The sequence below is a fragment of the Anopheles gambiae genome, chromosome 3 (genome assembly GCF_943734735.2).
Source record: "Anopheles gambiae chromosome 3, idAnoGambNW_F1_1, whole genome shotgun sequence".
Lineage (NCBI taxonomy): Eukaryota > Metazoa > Arthropoda > Insecta > Diptera > Culicidae > Anopheles > Anopheles gambiae.
The window spans coordinates 44464001-44483595 of record NC_064602.1 but is presented as its reverse complement, the minus strand read 5'-3'; the positions used below and the strand labels follow the sequence as shown (position 1 = coordinate 44483595).

At 44.5% G+C, this 19595-nt stretch overlaps 1 protein-coding gene across 1 annotated transcript; it reads left to right on the top strand.

The window, feature by feature from the left end:
- Window positions 1-3351: 3351 nt before the first annotated feature.
- LOC4578416 (proton-coupled amino acid transporter-like protein CG1139) lies at window positions 3352-18406 on the top strand. The gene is made up of 8 exons (XM_319018.4): window positions 3352-4780; window positions 15779-15846; window positions 15939-16337; window positions 16419-16587; window positions 16704-16895; window positions 16963-17141; window positions 17216-17391; window positions 17465-18406. Exons 2-8 carry the CDS (start codon window positions 15788-15790, stop codon window positions 17716-17718), a joined length of 1428 nt encoding a protein of 475 aa, XP_319018.4. The 5' UTR covers window positions 3352-4780; window positions 15779-15787; the 3' UTR covers window positions 17719-18406.
- The last annotated feature ends 1189 nt before the right edge of the window (window positions 18407-19595 follow it).

Here is a 19595-nt window from a genome sequence, read left to right as displayed (position 1 = left end):
ATTTTTAAATAGATTCGTGCAGGTATGAAAAAAAATCTATAACATATTTACAAACGTTGGCTATTGAAATTGTCTTCCAATTATTCAACTATGATCAATCCTTTAGGGTGGATTAAATGAACTTAGACCTATGAGGCTGCATATCGTTCTCCCATGAAGGAAGTAATGTCAACGAAAGATTATCATTCATTCGATACACCTGGTTATACAAAAATGCGAAATCATTTACATACTGCAAACTGCATTATAACAACGTTTATGGTTCAAAGTTGTACTCAAACTAGCAACACGGAATCAGCTGATCTGTTGCTTGCTTAAGCAAAGCTACACTAGCACCCAGCATTCTGTAACGCAGCAAATTATCAGCTTGCGCGTATGCTAATCCAGCAGCTAACTTGACCGCAGAATCCAACACCAAGTCCAACCACACAGGGTGCGTTTTGTCGAGAATCTTGTTTATCACGGGATCTAGGCGTCGATCGCGAACGCTCGCCCCCGCCACAGCCAAACGGTTGCGATTTGGTGATTTGAAATTTAAATTTTAAATTGCCACTAAAAGCCACGAGTCGCTCGCGTACTGCCACGGTTGGTGTCCCTACTGGCTACCGGTCGTGCTGCACGAGGGCGAGATTGGATTAGCTCGTAAATGTTGACAGCAAATGGGCGAGGTTCAGCTTTCGTCATCTAGCTCTAGATAAGGTGCCATGGCTGGGCCAAACTAGTGTGCGATTTCATTTCCCATAGTAGAATGTGTGGCTATCCGAGAGACCCACGAAATAGTCAAAAGTAGATACTTAACGACACCATTTGGCACGTCATTTAGCAACGTATCGATAGGTGGTCTAAACTGGGCATGCTTTTGCGGAGATCTGACACTCTTGTTTCCCTGCGTACTAATGTATTCACGTGCAATCGGAATTCCACCCCCAAGGCGAGACCGGCGCAACTGCTGAGACCATTCAACAACATCCGGCTAGACAAATGCCGTGCTGGCGATGTTGCTGCTCTTTGAATTGAACCTGATTCCGGTAAAATGCGAAATTGCCCTTGCGTACATTTACGCTAACGAGATAAAGATATTCCACTCGGTCCTGCCTGCGGGCGACACTGTGAGACTGTGATCACCAAAATCAAGACAAACACGGCCAAGAGTGGACCTGCAAAGGACAAATCTGGAAGTCAAATCTATTTGTACTACCTCTCCATCAAGGACTTTATGATGCGTGCTGTTGTAGCTCCACACTGCTCAAAGTATGGGCAACTGAGAGAAGCTTTGTGAGTACGTGTGCAAGAGAGGAGATCCTGTTTTGTGCCCAAAATAAACGCTCAAGTGGGATGCATATTAAATCAAGATCACACCAACTGCGATGAGATTAATATGGCCTTAAGATTGGCGTACTTATCCTCAATTGAGCGAAATACTTTCGGCATTGCCTTGAAGACTGGGTAGGATCTTTGACCTGTTGCTAAGGATATTTTTGGAACCATTTGGATGCTTATTATGTATTTACTCCTTCTAATTTGGATTGATTTGAATTGAATTAGAGCATCTGTTTTGAATGATTGTATTCACATGGATAGTACTTGTCATATTTATCATAATTTTTTAAAATGTACAACACACTACAAGACGTATGCTTACCACCATTTCATGAGCAATAATCATACTACCCAGTCTTCTTTATTTACTTTGTACATACTTGAACCACACTTTCGGTGCACGTGATTTGGAACCGGTGCGGTAACTTCCTCTCATGATCGTCAGTCGTAAAACGAAAATGTCACCTGCTGTCCACGCGGGCCGGATATTAATTATCCTCCCCGGGCTTCATGATGTCATGATCGGCAAACGCAATTACATCCATTGCCAACCCCAACGAGCAGTGGAACCTCCGCTAAATGTACTGCGTGCGGTGTAGCACACAGCACATGTAAAATGCAAATTCCAATCACGGTTTAGATTGGAGTCCAAGTGGCTGCATTATTCGTTTCATTTATTGTTACCCTTGGCCTGCCCACACGTTGATGACGCCAGCGGCAGAGTCCTAAGCGATGCGATGGCTACAAGATTTGGAGGTCCTCACGCTTGCCGCACCATACCGCACATCAGCCAAGATATCAAGAAGCTACTATCATCGATATACCATCGTCAGTGCAGCGTAAGGGCGCCGTAGATCTTCAGCGTCCTTGTAGTTGATGGAGGATAAATTGAATGATTTGATCGCAACAATGCTGGATGATGGTTTCCGAAAAGACCGGTCACCACCGGTCCCTTGAACTTAATTTCTCATGATCAACCTTCTGCAGATGAGTTTGATGAGACGACAAACCGGACACCAAGCAGATAATCCAGTGGACATATCAAGGGTGCGCCCCAGCGAAGGCTACAATAATCATGCGAAGTTGTCCATCACTGTTGTACGAGACCGGCGATTAATTGCAGGCTTTGTTGACCTGACACAATGAGATTGTTAAACATGGTACATGGTTAAATTTCACCATTCGCTCGAACGTAACTCAATTTATGTCCACTAGCTTTATCATTATTTTTCCTCCCCTCAGCCAAGACTTATTATTATTTACCGGCAGATCTGAAACAGAAAAAGCGAAAAACATTCCATGGGCGTTGGACCCAACACACTCGAAATTTTCCATACGATAAGCTGCTCCGATAATTGGTTATTGGTCTTATTCCACTATCGAGGTGTCGAGTGTACCTGTCGTGATCAACTTTGCTTCCCAAGCGTCACTAACCTGCAGAAGTGATGCCTCCAACTCGACGCGGCTTCAGATGCCATCAAACTCTACGCACACTTCTGATTGTCTCAAGTACAGCCGTTCACTTACAACACCTACCCGCTGATGGGCATGCATCGTTTCCCATTTAGAGCGATCCCTATATCTTATCATGATGCTCCGCACCGACCAACGCAACAGAAGCGAACATGAAAACGAACATCAAGAAACAGAACATTGAACAGCATTCTCCGCAGCAGAACCAAAAAAAAATACCCTCTCTCCAGCAGCTTCCGATGGCCGGTGCCAGTGTTTGCTGATGCGCCCGACATTCGAAGGTTCCGACCGGCACGACGCTCTCACCAAAATGGAATGCAATTTTCTCGCAGCGCCAAATTTGCATCTTTTTCGCTAATTTGCTGCATGCATTTATTTATTTATTTTTTCTCCTCGCCGTCCGCGTTAGAGCCTTGTGAAGTGGTTTCGTTCTGTCTCGGTCGCACATGCAGCTACACCTGATCGATTCACCGCTAGCGCTAGCCGACCGTCTCTTTTCCGCTCGGCCGGCGGAGCAACATTAGTAGTATTGGTACAGGTCGTACGAGGCAACAGCAGCAACAACGGCAGCAGCAGCAGCAGCATCAACCGCGCGCTGGTGTACTAGCATTCGCTGTTCGGACTGTTGCGGGTTTTAGTTGATCGTCTTCCATCGCACCGATCAGTCGCCATCGTTTTGTCGCTGCCGCCGCCGTCGCATCGTGTTAGCATTGTGGCTCCGGCGTTTTGTGTTGAGTGCCCAAAGTCGTAGACCTCGAGCAGCTCGAGCGCATGTGACTGAAGTGTTTGTGAGTGTGTGTGTTTTAATCATTTTATCTAAACCATGCTATTTCGGCCCGAACAGTGGATCAAATACACACTGAAGGCAAGCAAGATAAGCAGGTGACAAGCGCACGCTTACTCAAAGCGATCACACCAAAGGGGAAGCTCGGAAAAAGGATACACGGCGGGCGAGACTGCGTGCTGGCGTGCGACTGCCTTCGCGACTTTACCCTTGCCAATTAGCGTGCGCGCGGAACGATCAAATTAGATTGCATTTTACAACGGAAGCAGCACAGTTTTTACCCAGCTACTACCATTACCCAGCGGCCAACGGAGGTAGAGAAGCAGCAGAGTCTGCCGATAACAAAAAACCGCAGGCAAAACCTGAACCAACTCGACAGTGTAAACTGGTGCTGGCGCTTCGTTACCGCTCTCGAGCCAAGTGTCCTGCACGAGGATCTATTTTGAGCGCTACTTGCTCGGGACATTTTTAAAGTGGTTGTGTTCGTTATTGTGTTTAGATTTCTTTCTTATTTTCTTTCGTTTTGTTGTTGGCAAGCGAATTGTATCACGCTTCGGTATCTCGGTGCGTCAGTGTCAATGTCGGTGGCGAATCACGGGAGTACTATTTCTTGTCAAGTGACCAACGACAACAGCAGCGGGCCTGGGCCCTCGCACATCCCCGTGCCGCATCAGTCACGGCTTCGAACGTGACACAGCTCGTGAGCGCAATTTTAGCTACGATTGTTTAAATCAAACATTTGCTTTGGGAAGGGTAGAGCTGACGGCCCCAAAAAAGAAAAGCAAAGCGTCCACCACAAGACACGCACCACCCCTTGCCTTCCACTGGGCCCCAACCGGAAAGGCGTCTAATATTTTACGACCCAAACGTAGCAAGCAGCAAGCAAAAAACGAAAAAAAGCGTAATTTAAAACATTCGCAAAGTCGGAACAACAAGCCGTATAGTCGTGCAGTGAAGTGTATCGAATATTTTACCGTATACGCTTGTGGTGGTGATAGCAGCCGTACTACATAGTAGCAGCAGCGTTGGCGAGAGGGAGCAGTTTTTTTCTAATTAGTAGTGCAACATAGACACTCGACGACCGCCAAAATATTAGAAAAGCTTCGGAGCGTATAGCGCGCGGCCCATACACAAACACTACTTCCATATCTTCGTCACCGTATTGGATCATCGCAAGTCAAGCGCAGTCAAGAAGAGACACAGGTAAGAGCCTCACCAGCCACGAAGAGCACATATACTCACAAAAACACACACACACAAGATGATGTTCAAATGTGGAGCAGCAGCTCTCCGTAGGTGATGATGATGACAATCGACGATGATGACGGTGTTGATGGTGTTGGTTTGGTGAATTTCCGTCCAACGATAACAACAGCTGTGTGACACGGGTTGCCAGTTGCGTGGGGCCGTAGATGCGTGTCATTTTATGTAAATGCAATTGCAAACTTCCGATACTAAAACGCTCTGGGTAGCGCACACTGGAGTAGCAACAGTACAGCCGCAGAATGCTATAACGTTAGAAGTATAGCGCTAACCACCAGCATGTCAGTCATTCGATCAGTCGGTTTCACTGTTGCAGCTTAGAGGCGATGTAAAGGAATTTAATCCAAGCAAAACCACATCCGACTTTAACGGCAGTGGTGGCAGTGGGAGTGGTAAAGTGTCAAACATTGTTGTGGAACAACAACTGAAGCCACAGGGGGTGGGTTACGATCGATCTTTCATCTCGCTGTTGTCGGTGCAATTGAAGTTGATTAATAGCTCGCAAAAATTGAGAAAAAAAACAGAACTCCATTACGATTTTGAAGTGGTTTTGCGACAAAAACAACCTTATCATTATTATTGTAACAGGTAGCCGGGCTGGTTAAATATTTACACTTTTGTTGTAAACAGGCGCGAACAAACGAGTGTACGTGTGAGTGTTTTTACTGCCACCGTTTGTTGGAGTGTCAAATATTGCCGGAAACAGTTACCGCAACAAACTGATAGGCCCATCTCCATTGTTGAAGACAGATAGTTACCCCGCAGACTGCACTAGTAGTCAACAAACTTCCCATTGTCATTGCAGTTTAAGTTGATTGTTTGTAGCGCTTCTGTTTTTGCAGTAGCCCGCTCTTGCGTTTACGAAATTGATGCTTTTACACAAAAATCTAAAAATATCGTTCAACGTGAAATGGTGAGAATTATCAAATACAAATCGAGAGCAAATATTGGCAAAAGCACTTTGACCGGCTCGGTCGATATGCGTGATAAATCATTCATGCTACCACCCATCGTGGGGCCGTAAAGTAACCAGGTTTATTATGCTCCCCCCACTCGTACTGTGCGAGCGATCCCGAAAATGTCTTTCAACAATCTTTTTTTTTTAACCGTGACGCGCCGGTACCTATTTGGGAAGTAAAACTTATTTATAGACTATAAACCGCAAACCCCGACGACCCCACATACCACTTACCACAAAGCATTCGGAAAAGGAACCGAAAGTGATAAACGCGTCGACCGCTGCTTCACACACACCCAGCGTTTGACGCAAATAAGAGTGTGCAAGAATAACAAATCGGTTTGCCAAAAGAGTGGACCGGTCGTGCAACGAGTCCCGACCGAAAAACCCGGTAAACCAACAGTGGAACGCGCGGAACTGGGAAGACCCCGGGAATGGTGCTAAAAGATCAGTCAGAGATTTTTGGCCAAAAACAAACCCCACCTCCCACAGGCATCGTGTAAAAACATGCCCCGCTCTTCGGGGCTCGCTTGATCCCTCGCTTGAAACGGTGGAATGTGTCCCCCACTTCCACCCAATGCATTGGCCTGTGCCCGGTTTGTTTTGAACAACCCATCGCAACACGAGAGAGGGTGTCGTGCTGGTCTGTCGACAGTGTTAGCAGAAGACCTTGTCAAGCGTGATCGCACTGCAAAGAGCGCTGCGGCCGACAACCGAAAGCTTTCGCGTCAAGATCGAGGACGCACGGTGTCGAACAGACACCTCCAACAGTTGGGGATTCCCCCGCGGGGTGGACAGACCAGACGAGAACGGGTGGGCAAAACGCGCGTGATTTGGATCGCTAAAAACTCGGACTCACTTGCCAATCGCCCGTCCCCCGAAACACTTGCGGAGTACGGTTGAATGGTGCATGATAGCATGTCGAAGTTTTGAGGACATATTATGGAAACTTTGAGCATGATTAAACTGATACACACACAATGATGGCCTCAAAGAGCGAAAGAAGCCACGTGCCTAAAAACCTCGATCGTTATCGGGTTAAAATCTACCTTGACTGTGAAACACGTCCTGTCGGCAAACAAACAAACAGGTTCTGGTTCTAAAATGATGCTTTGAGCGGGATACATAAGCGTGGGGGGAAGCTGTATGATTGATGGCGCGATCATGTGTCTTTCTTTTTTTATTCATTCTCTTCAAGGATAATGGAACGCATTGTATTCTAAATTGGTATGTCATGCATAGAACACCGTGAACGGTTCGGTCTTGTTTGATCTAAAGAGCGGTCAAGGTAAGGCCTTTAATGATAACCGAAAACTATTATTTCAAGCAATGATCGCATGCGAACCGAACGGGTCGACGGCGTGTGCCGGATTAACCGGACCTAAAATGCACGTCCCTCCCCACGGTTCTAACCGCTAAAAATGTCAGCTTTAACTATGGAGTGTCAGTCGAGCCAATCTAATGGGCACCTCTACCGAACCCACGAGCCAGGTTTGCACCCAGGCGGAAATACCCTCCGAGCAAACCCGTTCCCACCAGGTGTCACCGATACGCCCATGGTCTGGGAATTACCGGGGCAAGGTCAAACCGGCTACCCTTTGGGCTTTGGCGGGCGTGTGCTGGGTCTGGCAAACTTCCCACCCCATTACCAGTGCCCCGTTTTTTCGTAACGCAACGCTAACAAAGCCGACCACGCGACCGAATGCCGTGCGCGAAGTGTTTGCGACAATGCCTGACGTGAGTGTGTGCCAAGTGTGGCCGGTTTATGGTTGTTTTACGGGAAGAAAGTGTACGGCTCATTTGCAAACTGCACCGGTTTGATAGTTTAAATTTGTTTTTTTCGGGTGCATTGTACTCTGTACGCTTTTAAGTTACGTTCAATGTCTCACGTAATCAACACAAGAAATGACGTATTTGGAAGACGGCAAAAGACAGCTACGATCAGATAAATCTGTGTCAGCTGCAGCAGACATTAACTGTCTTGATGGGTTTTCCTTTCGTCATATCAAAGGCTTTTATTACTTTTATTCCTTTAAAACACATAAGAAACTCATGAACATTGCTTCATAAAAGCCATAAACCAACAAGAATATAATAAGCGTAATGTATGTCCATTCGGCAAAGCATTGTGCTCAGCTTCCACTCGTAAGATTGGACGAAATGTTATTCGCCTGCATTTAATGGCCAACGCTCGCCGAAACTGCTCAGCATAGCGCCACGGATCCTTTACGATCCTTTTCATGCTGATCGTTCCGTTTGGCTTATCGCTACGAAATGAAAGTCCCCGAATACTTGACTTGCTCTGCATACACCACTAATCGAGCCGCGTCCCGCTCGCTACCAGGGACGGCTTAAAATGACCGACCCATAATAACTGGGAGGAGGCTTTTTCTTCGTTTTGTTGAACCAATAAGCTCGATCGACTGGTTGATCTTGCTGCCAAACAGCTTATTAGCGTTAATTTCGTCCCACCGCACTGTGCTCCCCGTTTCTTCGATTGTCAATAAACCCGATTTGCCCTGCAGGGTTCGATCACGATCAATGAACGGTTCGCAAAACGCAAGTGTTGATGGGAAGCTACGCAATGAGAGACAACGTCAAACCGGAGGCACGCCAGCTCCAAGGGATTCCCATGTATTGTGTTTCTTAAGGGAATATTCCAGGCGCGTTTACTTTGGCACAGCAATACTTTTAGCAATTATTTCTCATTTTATTGTCTTAGCATAGCTTTACATGGAAATACCTTTGCAGAAGATAGAAGCTGTTCGCAGATCTGCACCGGCAAACAGCAATAAAACATCACAAACACACACACACACACACACACACAAACAACGATCGGTTTTTATGGACCTTGCATCCGTCTTGTGGTGTTTTGTTGTGTTTTGAAGATCGTTTCGAGTGGTTGCCATTCCATCCAGGAAGTGGAAGCATCCGAACCGGTACCGTAGGGTGCTGCTGCAGACGTCTGTATGACCAAACTGGTAAGCCGGTTAACCTTGGGCTTTGGAAAACATTCCCCTCCGGGCGTTGATTGTGCGGTCTTCAGATTGCATGCAAGCGGAACCACTCCGAGCCGTGATGCTAATATCTTGGACGGATTGTCTTCCCGAAACTGCCAAAGCACTATGGCGCCACATGCGCCAAGATAAATTCTGCACCATGTGGAAGAACATCAGTCGATGATGGCATGGGTAGTCTTCATAGACCAGCAAGTTGATCGCTTAGTACCGTCCCACTTGCCAGTAGCAGACTCGATCTGTTCGAGTACAAATTGATTAAAATTGTTCGAGAAGTAACGAACTTCCCATTTTGATATGAGACCCCAACTTCTGCTTGCTCTTCGTTGTAAAAAATACCACCAAAATTCCCTTGCCATCTCTCACACATCGTCATTCTACTCGGACGGTTCGTCCGTGCGTCAAGTGTATGTTAATAATTTTTGACCCTCATTTTTCAACCGCCAAACGCCCTGAGGTGGCGCGTGAACGATGCCAATTTTGCGGCTGATATCTTGATCGCCGACCTACCAGGATTCCTTAACCACACATCGTTCGGTGGTCCGAGGTGGTGGTGATCGTACGATGCACTCTTTTTTTGGGCATAAAGGATTGCGCCAAGAGAAAGAAAAAAAACCTGCAACACGATGCTACTCACCGTTTTGATGTCCATTTTCCCACACTGCCATGCTCGTCGCACCGTAGAGTGGAGTCGCACCATTACCCGGCATGAGCGGGCATGAGCAAAACGAGCAACGAAAAACTGCGACGCAAAAGCGAAACACCCAAAGTGGCCTTTCCTTTTCGCCACTTTATCGTCCTGGCCCCGGGGGACGGGATGAAGAGGAGGAGCAGGAAAGGATGACTGAAGCAGCACAAGAAACTCGTGCTTAAGCTCAATAAAATCCCCGCAATTCCGACTCAGTTTTTGCTTGTTGCTGCTCAAACCAAACTAGAGATGTTGTGCCATTCACAACGCCAAATCCGTGCTGTTTATTATTTGCCAAACAACTTGAGTTTATTGGACGGATTTCTTGGTTTTTTCAAGTTATTTTTTACCCCGTTTGGCAAGGTATGGATTTGAAAGCAAAGATGAATTTATTGCGGTTGACTTAGTTTTTTGCAGTTTTTTTTGACGACATCAACACCGAAAATGATCTTTCTTTGATGATCATTTGATCAAGTGAAGAAACGATGCTCTATAAAATAATTGTTAGTTTTTCTTTTTCTTCTGCGAATTTGTGATCTTGTTTAACAAATATGACATATCAAATTCGGAAACTAATAATACAAAAATCAAACCCTTCTACGACAACCATACTATGCAAATTGCAAAATGCGATCGTTTCTGTTTCTTGTTCGCCATGGCATATTCTTCCGCTAATAGCTTACCTTCAAGTCGTCACAAAATTACCCTGCATGCTTCACACACGCATACACACTTACAGCTGTACAGTAGCCAACATCAGCGCCAGCTGCGTACACACCTAGCTGATCATCAACTTTTCAATTGGCCCATGGTGCGATCGTTGCTATCCAGTTTGAGCCGGTTTTTCGAGCGCTGGCTCGTTCGTGAATATTTATGATCTTTTCTGCCGCATCTCCTCCTGCCCACAAAAACCCACCCCTAAACGCTTTCGGCAAGCGATTGATCATATCATCAAATTTTTAGCCGGGGGGAGGGGGGTCGTGTGCGTGTGTGCGTTTTTTAGCCTCTCTTCTTTTGAATGGCGAAAGTAATGGCGCAGTTTTCCGTTTTTTTTTGTTAGTTTTGGAGTGCTTAATGCGTCACACCGGTTTATATTGTAGAATTGTTATTGTTTGACTGTTGAACAGATGTTCCTAATCAATTTGGATATTTTTGGATTTTTATTATTTTATTTTGATTGTCATAGGGAAGGCCACATGGTTCTTTGTTTATTTGTTTTTATAAGCCTCTAAATTGACTTAATTTTATTGAATTTAAGCTCGACAAGCACATTAACAGCTCGACAACGGATGCGTTTTTTTTTTTTCTTGCTTCAGTCTGACTTCATCGAATGCTGTATATGCTAATAAGTGACCAACCCGACCATCCGCCCCGAAACCGACCGTCTGTTTGTGTGCCTTGAGCTCATTGGCGGTACCTTACGTATGATTATTACTCATGAGCGGCCGCACACACCGCAAAAAAAAGGCAAAACGCCCGAGGCGGTAAAGATTTGGTGCAAAGTTGCGTTCGGTGCCACCGTGCGACATGTACGCGCAAATACATAACGCAACACGCCCTCCTAACCACCGAATTGGCACAAAGTGTGAACGGCGATCCCGCTGGCGGGGCCTGTGAAGTTTGGTGTGTCGGTGCAATACAAGACCGAGCTTGGCTACAATGTTGCATTTTGCGGTCATGACTTTTCGCACTGGGCGTAGGTTGGACACCATTTTTAAGGTGTTTTGACCAAATCTTTGCAATGGCTGGTTTGGCGACCTTCAGTATTTGTAATAGGTGAAAGCAGCTCCAACACCTAAGCAACGATTAGTTGCACAAGCACTTGCTTGTGTTGATTTCCTCACAAGAGGGCAGAGTGGGAAAGCGGAAACAATAAACCTTTATTTTGATCTTCTTTTTTATACAATTCATACTCAACTTCAACAGTTCACGCCATCTCACCCTCCATGGGCGGTCTGTTTATTCATCTTTTGTTTGAGTTGACGTGCTATGACGAATGGTGTGCGCAGTGTGTACCTTTATCACGTTCAACAAATGGCGCTTACTGTGCCCGGGGTGTAATCCAGTGTCAAGCTTCGGCAAATACAGTCAGTTCAAGCTACTGTTTCGTGCGAGCCAAACAACGCCTATTCTCCAAAAGCGCAATCTGATCGCACAATTGTATCACATTCCCATACAAAGCGTCATTCGTGTAGTAGAAGCCGCCACAGTGCCTTGCAAAAAGATGGTTTGTAGATTTGAGGATGATTGACATTTGCATCTCTATCGTACCGGGACAGTTTTTGCATGATAAAAGACCTGCTCCACGTGCAGTGCAATGCACTGGTCGTAGTAATAATAGAACCAAAGGTCGCCAGTTTTCATGGTCCAATGTCAATGTCACGAGGGGCTAGAAGTAAATGTGACCGATTGCTGCCCGTTAGTCCCGGCATTAACGTTGCAGTAATTAAGCAAACGGACGCTCTTGAACGCTCTACAAATGGTGTCGTCGCGTGCGTCCAACTGCAACCGGCTATGCGCAATCCTGCGCTCGTTGAATCAGCTGTAGCCCGTCCCGTTTCCTGTCCCGGCCCTCCCGGAATGCATAATGGAACGCGCCGCAACGCGTACTGCACTTGCGCGTGATTATTCAATTGTTTAGCCAAGCGAAAGAGCCACGAGAGACGCTGCAGCAGCCGACGCGCGTGGAGCGTCTTGGTGTCTGTGGCGGTGGCGCAACGGGTCGGGTGGGTGTTCTCCACATTGAAGCGCCTTGATTGGTGAGCGACCGGCTGGTAACCGAATAATAACAGGATGCGTTCGGTAGAATTAGGAGCGATCAGCGCAATTGAATTAGCGCAGAACGATGCACCGCTCCCCCGCCCTCAACGGGTCGGTTGGTGAAGGTCGGCTAAACGGATAAAACAGATTTCCTGCTCGACGGGCACTCGCTCGCCACGTGTCCAGTCGATCGTGATCGCATTTCGCATAGGACCGTGGGTTTGTGGGTGGCAATGCTCGGAGGGAGTGGTCAACTGAATTTTATTATCATCGTTTGAATTGAATTGTTCCGCAAGGGATCTGAACCAGTTCTGCGGTAGTAACTCCCGCTTGCTTGGACGAGTGGTTTTGGTACGAATTGAGCCTCTCTCTCTCTCTCACACACACACACACACTCTAATTCGATGCAGCTCACGCCCATGTCCTGACGGGTTACAGCCATTCTAAAACATTGTTGAGCACAACAATCTCAATAGACCGGTTCTTTCGACCAGGAGCCTATCGATCCGGATCCGTTCAGCTGAACTGGATTGACATAGCGACATGCGAGCAATAAATCATTAATCGAGTGCTCTCGATTTCTAGCCACGCCGGTTGACCTTCAGCCAGCAGGGGCAGCGTAACAAAACGAATCTAATGGCCAGTTCTACCTAGGTGATGGTCCACAACTGGCGCGCAGCTTCGTGTTGCTTTTTTGTCGTCTGTTTTTACTTATCAATAAAGCTATCATTGGCCTAGACAGCATCCGTTCAAAGCAGAACCGAGTGTTACTGACGATGATGATTACGCGGCGAAAATTGACAACTGAATCGCCTGCTCACTCGAGCATTGCGATCGGGATGGGGAATTGACATATAGATCGTGCCCGTCTATTTCTATGATTTCACACCCCCACGGTCTGGTTGATAAAAGGTGATAACACTTATCAAACACCTTATTTTTCATCAAAACATCGGCATTCACCGCATCGGAAGCGCAAATATTTTTTATTTGTTTACATTTTTCGATTGGCTTTCTTCTAAGCTTAAGTTTATTCAGGCTTTTTAAAAGCTCAAGATGGTTGTTTTTTGACCTTGATGCTTCGAAAGGCGGAATACAACAAGGAGATGTGCTCGTTGTTGTTTTGTTGGAACAAGATTTGGAAAGAAAATGTTTTCTTTCGGATTTTGGTTTGTACAGTGCTTCTGGAATCTTTTGTAATGTTTAAATCATATGCCTCTTCAGTGATGAGTTGAAATGATGAGTCAAGAATCGAAGATTTAAAAGGTTATTGATGTTTATAGATTAGATTCTCTCTTTAGAATGTCCTACTTTTTTAAAGAAAAACAAAGCAAAGAAATAAAAAGTACACCCAACGGGCATTTGTAATTCATGTCATAGCCCGCCCAAGGAACATTTTAAATCTTATCATAGTTTTAACGATGTTGCTACGGTTATTTCATTAAGCCTTCCTTTTTTCATTTGAAAGTCGTGTATGACCTCATAAATCTAAAATAAAACTAACTTAAGACTGAAAGGGCCCATCTATAGAACTCTGTTAAGACTACTAGTTAAAACAATTTCTAGACCTTTAAAACGTGAGGGGCAAATAAACTATCAAAATAACAACATATTTCTATGAATATGTTCTTGAGATGGCAATGAAGCATTGAATATGAAGTCATAATAATGGTTGAGAGTCATTTGCGTATATTTATGTTGTATTGATATTTTCTCTGATGATCTCGCTCCCGTACGAGAAGAAATCCATGCCAAGAAAATTTAACTGTTGAAATACATTATAATAATTTGAAACATATCAAAGCGCCTCAATAATATGCACCTTTTTAGTTTAAAAATAAATTATTTAAAAAATACAGATTCGTTTTAAACGCCCTCAATTTGCACCAAAAGGAGTGTCATAAAAACATGAGGTGAAGGTCGTTTTGGAAATTGCCATTTTTTCTATTTGTCATGTAATTTGTCATTCTATTTATCATGAATTTGTTAATCAAAATATCAGCATGGCTGGCACATATTGAACACACAAATGAACAATCGTATTAATAAAAATGGATTCCATTGGCTTAAGATCAGAAGGACTTTCCTGATCACAAGTTCAGTTGATTTGTAGTGCAATATGTGTGGCTAAGATCTTTTTAAACAGCACATAGCTTTAGGAAGCGCTTCTGCAGACTAATAAGTTTTAAGAATCTCCTCGTACAGGCAGTGTCAGAGATACGCGGAATCTGGTGGTAAATATGCGCTTACATAATCGCGATTTTCTCAGTTTTATTCATTTTTATTTATTAACAGAATTAGAAATATATCGAATAATCTTTGCAGGGGATAAAACCACCCACTGCCAGCAAAAGGAAAATAAAATTGAATGTTGTTTGGCTGAAAATCCCAAAATACTATTTACGCAGAAGTTAGAAATATTCGGATCATCAACGTTTTTTGTTAATAGCATATTTCAGGTACAACCTGTATAGCCTGTTTCAAGTTCCCCTCGCTCAAGACTTAATATGCATTTAATAAGATCTATTGATATTGATGCCTTAGTCTGAAATAACAATTTTTGAAACGTGCTTAAGAATACAATTACAGGTTGATTAAAGCCAGCAATCAAAACTCCAATTTTAGTTTCAACAGACAGTCTTATAAGCGACTTCAGAACGTTTTAAAGGTTTAACAACTTTAAACACTGTTAAGCATCTTCAAACGACATGTTAAAACTATGTGGCTAAGTACACTCATAGTAAAAAATGCTTAAGTCATGTTTAAGTGCAAAAGGTATGGGAAATGTTTCTTGGGCGTCATTCATATCGTTCTACTATAAGAAGAAAGGAAATATGTCATTTTGAAGCCAAATCCATATCACGGCAGCAAAATATACTTACAGCCATAGTTTAGTGGACAAAGTAGTTCTAGTCGAAAAGATGGCGAGATTCACATTAATTGTTTTAGAGCCATGAATCTGATTCAGAATCGTCTAGGGATGAACATTACTTCACGTAGCTGGCTATATCGCTTAAATATTTTATTTACTCGATTTACAATACTTTAGTTGCTGTCATAAACTTGCAAAGTATATCACATGAACTCTGCTAATATCATCATCTTCCTCCTGATAACAGAGCCATTTTCAAGCCATTCTTTACTTTTACTACCCTTCACTTTATCTACTGTTGTTAATTTCCATAAACTTTACGACCATAGTAAACCTTCCGTGCTACTTTGGCCATTTGCTGGGTAATTCCCAAACCACTCGCCGGGTCACAGTATTTACTCAGCAACACTCCTCCATCGCTAAATTTTGGCTGCGTCACAGTTTGTTTTTATTGTTAGTACAACACAGAGCATTGTTTGTGTACAATTTTGTCCCAAAAAACCCCTCCCCATGTCCTGTTCGGCGTAATTCATCAGCATTCCTCTTTCATTAGCTCGCAGCCGGTTACGATAATAAGCGATAATCAGCCTTCAGCCTGTGATGCTAATTAGTTGAGTTGCATTTTTCCTTTTTTTTGCAGCCCTACACGATGACGGTTGATAAAGGCCACACCAATACCGCGTTCGTCGGCGACGAAGCAATCAATGGGTGAGTGTTGCACAATCGGTCAGAGGTCGATCGGTCCCGGCGCGGGTAGAGTCTGAAAATGCATTTCCATTGTTCTGTGTGGTCAATTGCAGCAAAAAACCACCGCAGGCGAAGACGATCGATCCCAACATGTACACGCTGGAGATACAGGAGAAGAAACCCGGCCTAGAGACGGAGTACGATCCGTTCCAGCACCGGCTGGTCGAGCATCCAACGACCAACAACGAAACGCTGATTCATCTGCTGAAGGGCTCGCTCGGCACCGGCATTCTCGCCATGCCGAACGCCTTCCACCATGCCGGGTGGACGGTGGGTGTTGTCGGCACGTTGCTGATCGGGCTCCTCTGTACGTACTGCATCCACCTGCTGATCAAGGCGGAGTACGAGCTGTGCAAGCGGAAACGAGTGCCGAGTCTGAACTATCCGGCCGTTACGCAGACGGCCCTGCTGGAGGGTCCGGACGCACTGAAGCCGCTGTCCAAAATCATTATGTAAGTCATCTGTGTGAGTGCGATCGAGCAGAAGTTCCTCGGTGCAGGATGTAACACATTTCTGCTCTTTTTCTCCCACAGCCACGTGGTGAATGTGTTTCTCCTGATCTACCAGCTCGGCACGTGTTGCGTGTACGTCGTGTTCGTGTCTTCCAACATTAAAGCCATCGCCGATTACTACACCGAAACGGACACCGACGTGCGGTTGTATATGCTGATCATTCTTCTGCCACTGATCCTGATCAACTGGGTCGGTAAAGCAACGTGCCAGCGGGTTCACTCCCTCCTCTTTCTACTCAAACGCATACTAATCCAATTGTTCGTTTCTTTCTTCCGTCCCTTCTGGCTTGTGGCTCGATTGTGCAGGTTAGAAATTTGAAATTTTTGGCACCCTTCTCGACGATCGCTAATTTTGTCACGCTCGTCTCGTTCGGCATCATCCTGTACTACATCTTCCGCGAGCCCATCTCGTTCGAGAACCGCGACCAGGTCGGCACGATGAGCGGGTTCGCGCTGTTCTTCGGTACTGTGCTGTTTGCGCTGGAAGCTATCGGTGTGGTGAGTATGATGTTTGTAGTTGAGTTGGGCAGGATCAGGTCAACTGACAGGCTTCTCCGTTTTGCAGATTCTGCCGCTGGAGAATGAGATGAAAACGCCCAAGAAGTTCGGAGGAAACTTTGGTGTGCTGAACAAGGCCATGATCCTGATCGTAACGCTGTACGTTGGTATGGGCTTCTTCGGGTATCTGAACTACGGTTCGGCTATTAAGGGATCGATCACACTTAACCTACCCGAGGAAGAAATGTGAGTGTTCGCCAAAAGTTTAAGTTTGTGAGCGATTGAACCATTTAATATCACTCTTACTCGCTTACCAACAGCTTGGCGCAGTGCGTTAAGGGAATGTTAGCTTTCGCCATCTACATCACACACGGATTGGCGTGCTACGTCGCGATAGACATCACCTGGAACGACTACCTGAAGAAGAACCTAGGTGACTCTCCACGAAGCGTCTTTTACGAGTACATCGCCCGAACGGTGCTGGTGTTAATCACATGTAAGTACGAGCACTATTGAAGTGCATCGTTCGAACATCTGTCTAACGAACGTACGCTTGCTCCTCGTTACAGTCCTGCTGGCAGTGGCCATTCCCAATCTGGAACTGTTCATCTCGCTGTTTGGTGCGCTCTGTCTTTCTGCACTGGGAATTGCCTTCCCCGCTCTGATTGAAACCTGCACCTACTGGCACTATCGGAAGGGCATGGCCAAGGTGTGGATGGTTGTGAGGAACAGCGTTATCGGGGTGGTCGCTATACTGGGACTAGTGATCGGTACGTCGACTAGCATGATCGAAATCATTCACACCTTCGGTCACGACGATTGAGGCTTGCGCGGCTGTGTACGCTAGCAATCAGCGCGCAGAGCAGCGAAAATCAACATCCGCAACCAACATGAAGTATTGATTCGCCATCTTTTCACTCCATCATTACAAATAAGTATTATTCGACACGTAAACAGCGCACCTGGCGACAGGGAGAAAGTGCACTTTTCAGCAGTAGCGTAGTGAGGGATGAACGAGAGACAGAGCGAGTGAGAGAGAAATGAGAGAAAGGCATAAATGACGCGTGTGAGGAGAGATGTGAAATGTTAAAGCCATAACCATTCCTATGAGCAGTGTGTTGAGGAGTCTAGGCAAAGTAAGGGGTAGCGCTCGGACTACTATTGCTGCTGCTACTACTACTACTACAATCATGCTGCTCCTGATCTCCTGATCTTGATGGCAGGCGGTGGCTACCAGTCTGGCCGTCCATCTGCCCGCCAGCTGTTGGATCGTTACTGTCATATGTGCTTTTGTGTTTAAAGTGTTGTTGTTCACACAATTCATTCGATGTTTCCTATGATCGCAACGATCGCAACTGTGAAGCGGTGGATTACGCACAAGAAGCCCACCTGGACGAACGTATGTATCTGTAAGACTAGCTAAGCTAAGTGAAATGATCGAAACCGTAATTTGAAAACTTGTGTACATAGCGTAAGTGAAGCTGCAATAAACCCATATTTTAAACAAATTATCTAAACATTTTTCGTATAGTAACTCTGTATGATTTTTTTTAATACTACTGGTTTCAAGCATGTTTTTGTGAATATATTTAACCAATTGTGGATATATTTAATCAAGAATTTGGAACCTCAATTGTTTATGTTGTACAAGTGCTAATACCGATCTGCCGATCAATCCTTCTCTCAGCGTGACCGAAACTAACCGTTACCACATGCAGGATTGCCACTCACACAGTTGTAAGTGGCTTACATTAGCACTGTGCAACCTTGTTGGACATAAGTCAATATTGATTTATTTTTATTTTATTCAAGAATATTTACAGTTTCAGCATTCTCCATCCAGCACTACACCATTCAACAAATCATAATTGTTTCTCATTAAATGACACAGCATACGTTTTGAAAGAAATGTTCAAAGAACGTCATAGATGTAGTTCTATACTTTCAATATATTGTTTTATTTTGCACATAATATACAGTTCCACCAGTACTCAAGATCATTAGCAGCTGGACCAGACATAGATCTGCTAAAGTTGTTGCATGAAATAAAAATAATAGACTACAGATAATAATGAAAAAATAAACAATAAGTAAAATAAAAAATATTGCATCAATGAGATTAATAAATTTCTTCTTATTTCTTATGTGTAAATTGTTTCTTCAGTTTGGTGGTTTCATGGTTTGCCAAAGTTATTATGTTATTTTGTTATGCTTCCCTTTATTTATTCGTTCCACAATTTATTAAGTGTTACTAAAACAATATCTTTGCTTCAGAAAATTCTGAGACAATACTAATAAATCGTGAGAACGATTCAAAAATATTTGAGAAATGATCAATAAATCGTATGATAAATCCTTATTGGATCCCGGAAAGCAATCAAACAAATCTGGGGGAAACCGTATCCTCAGTTGCACCCCAAATGTTATAAAAGTAGATAGTAAAAGTAAAACAAAACTATGTCACTTCTATATAACAGAGAATGCAAATTATGTTTTTTTTTTAATGTGTAACACTATATAAAATAAAAAATGAATTTAATATTTTTTAATTTATTTGACTGTCGTGATTTGTATGCACGATAGGGCGGGCCTTTATTTTTGCGTATCAATGGCTATCACATACGGGGCTGTGTATTCAAAATCGGACATTTCAAATTCGGACGCTCTTCCTACCATGAAGAACTTCATCATTTTCTCCCC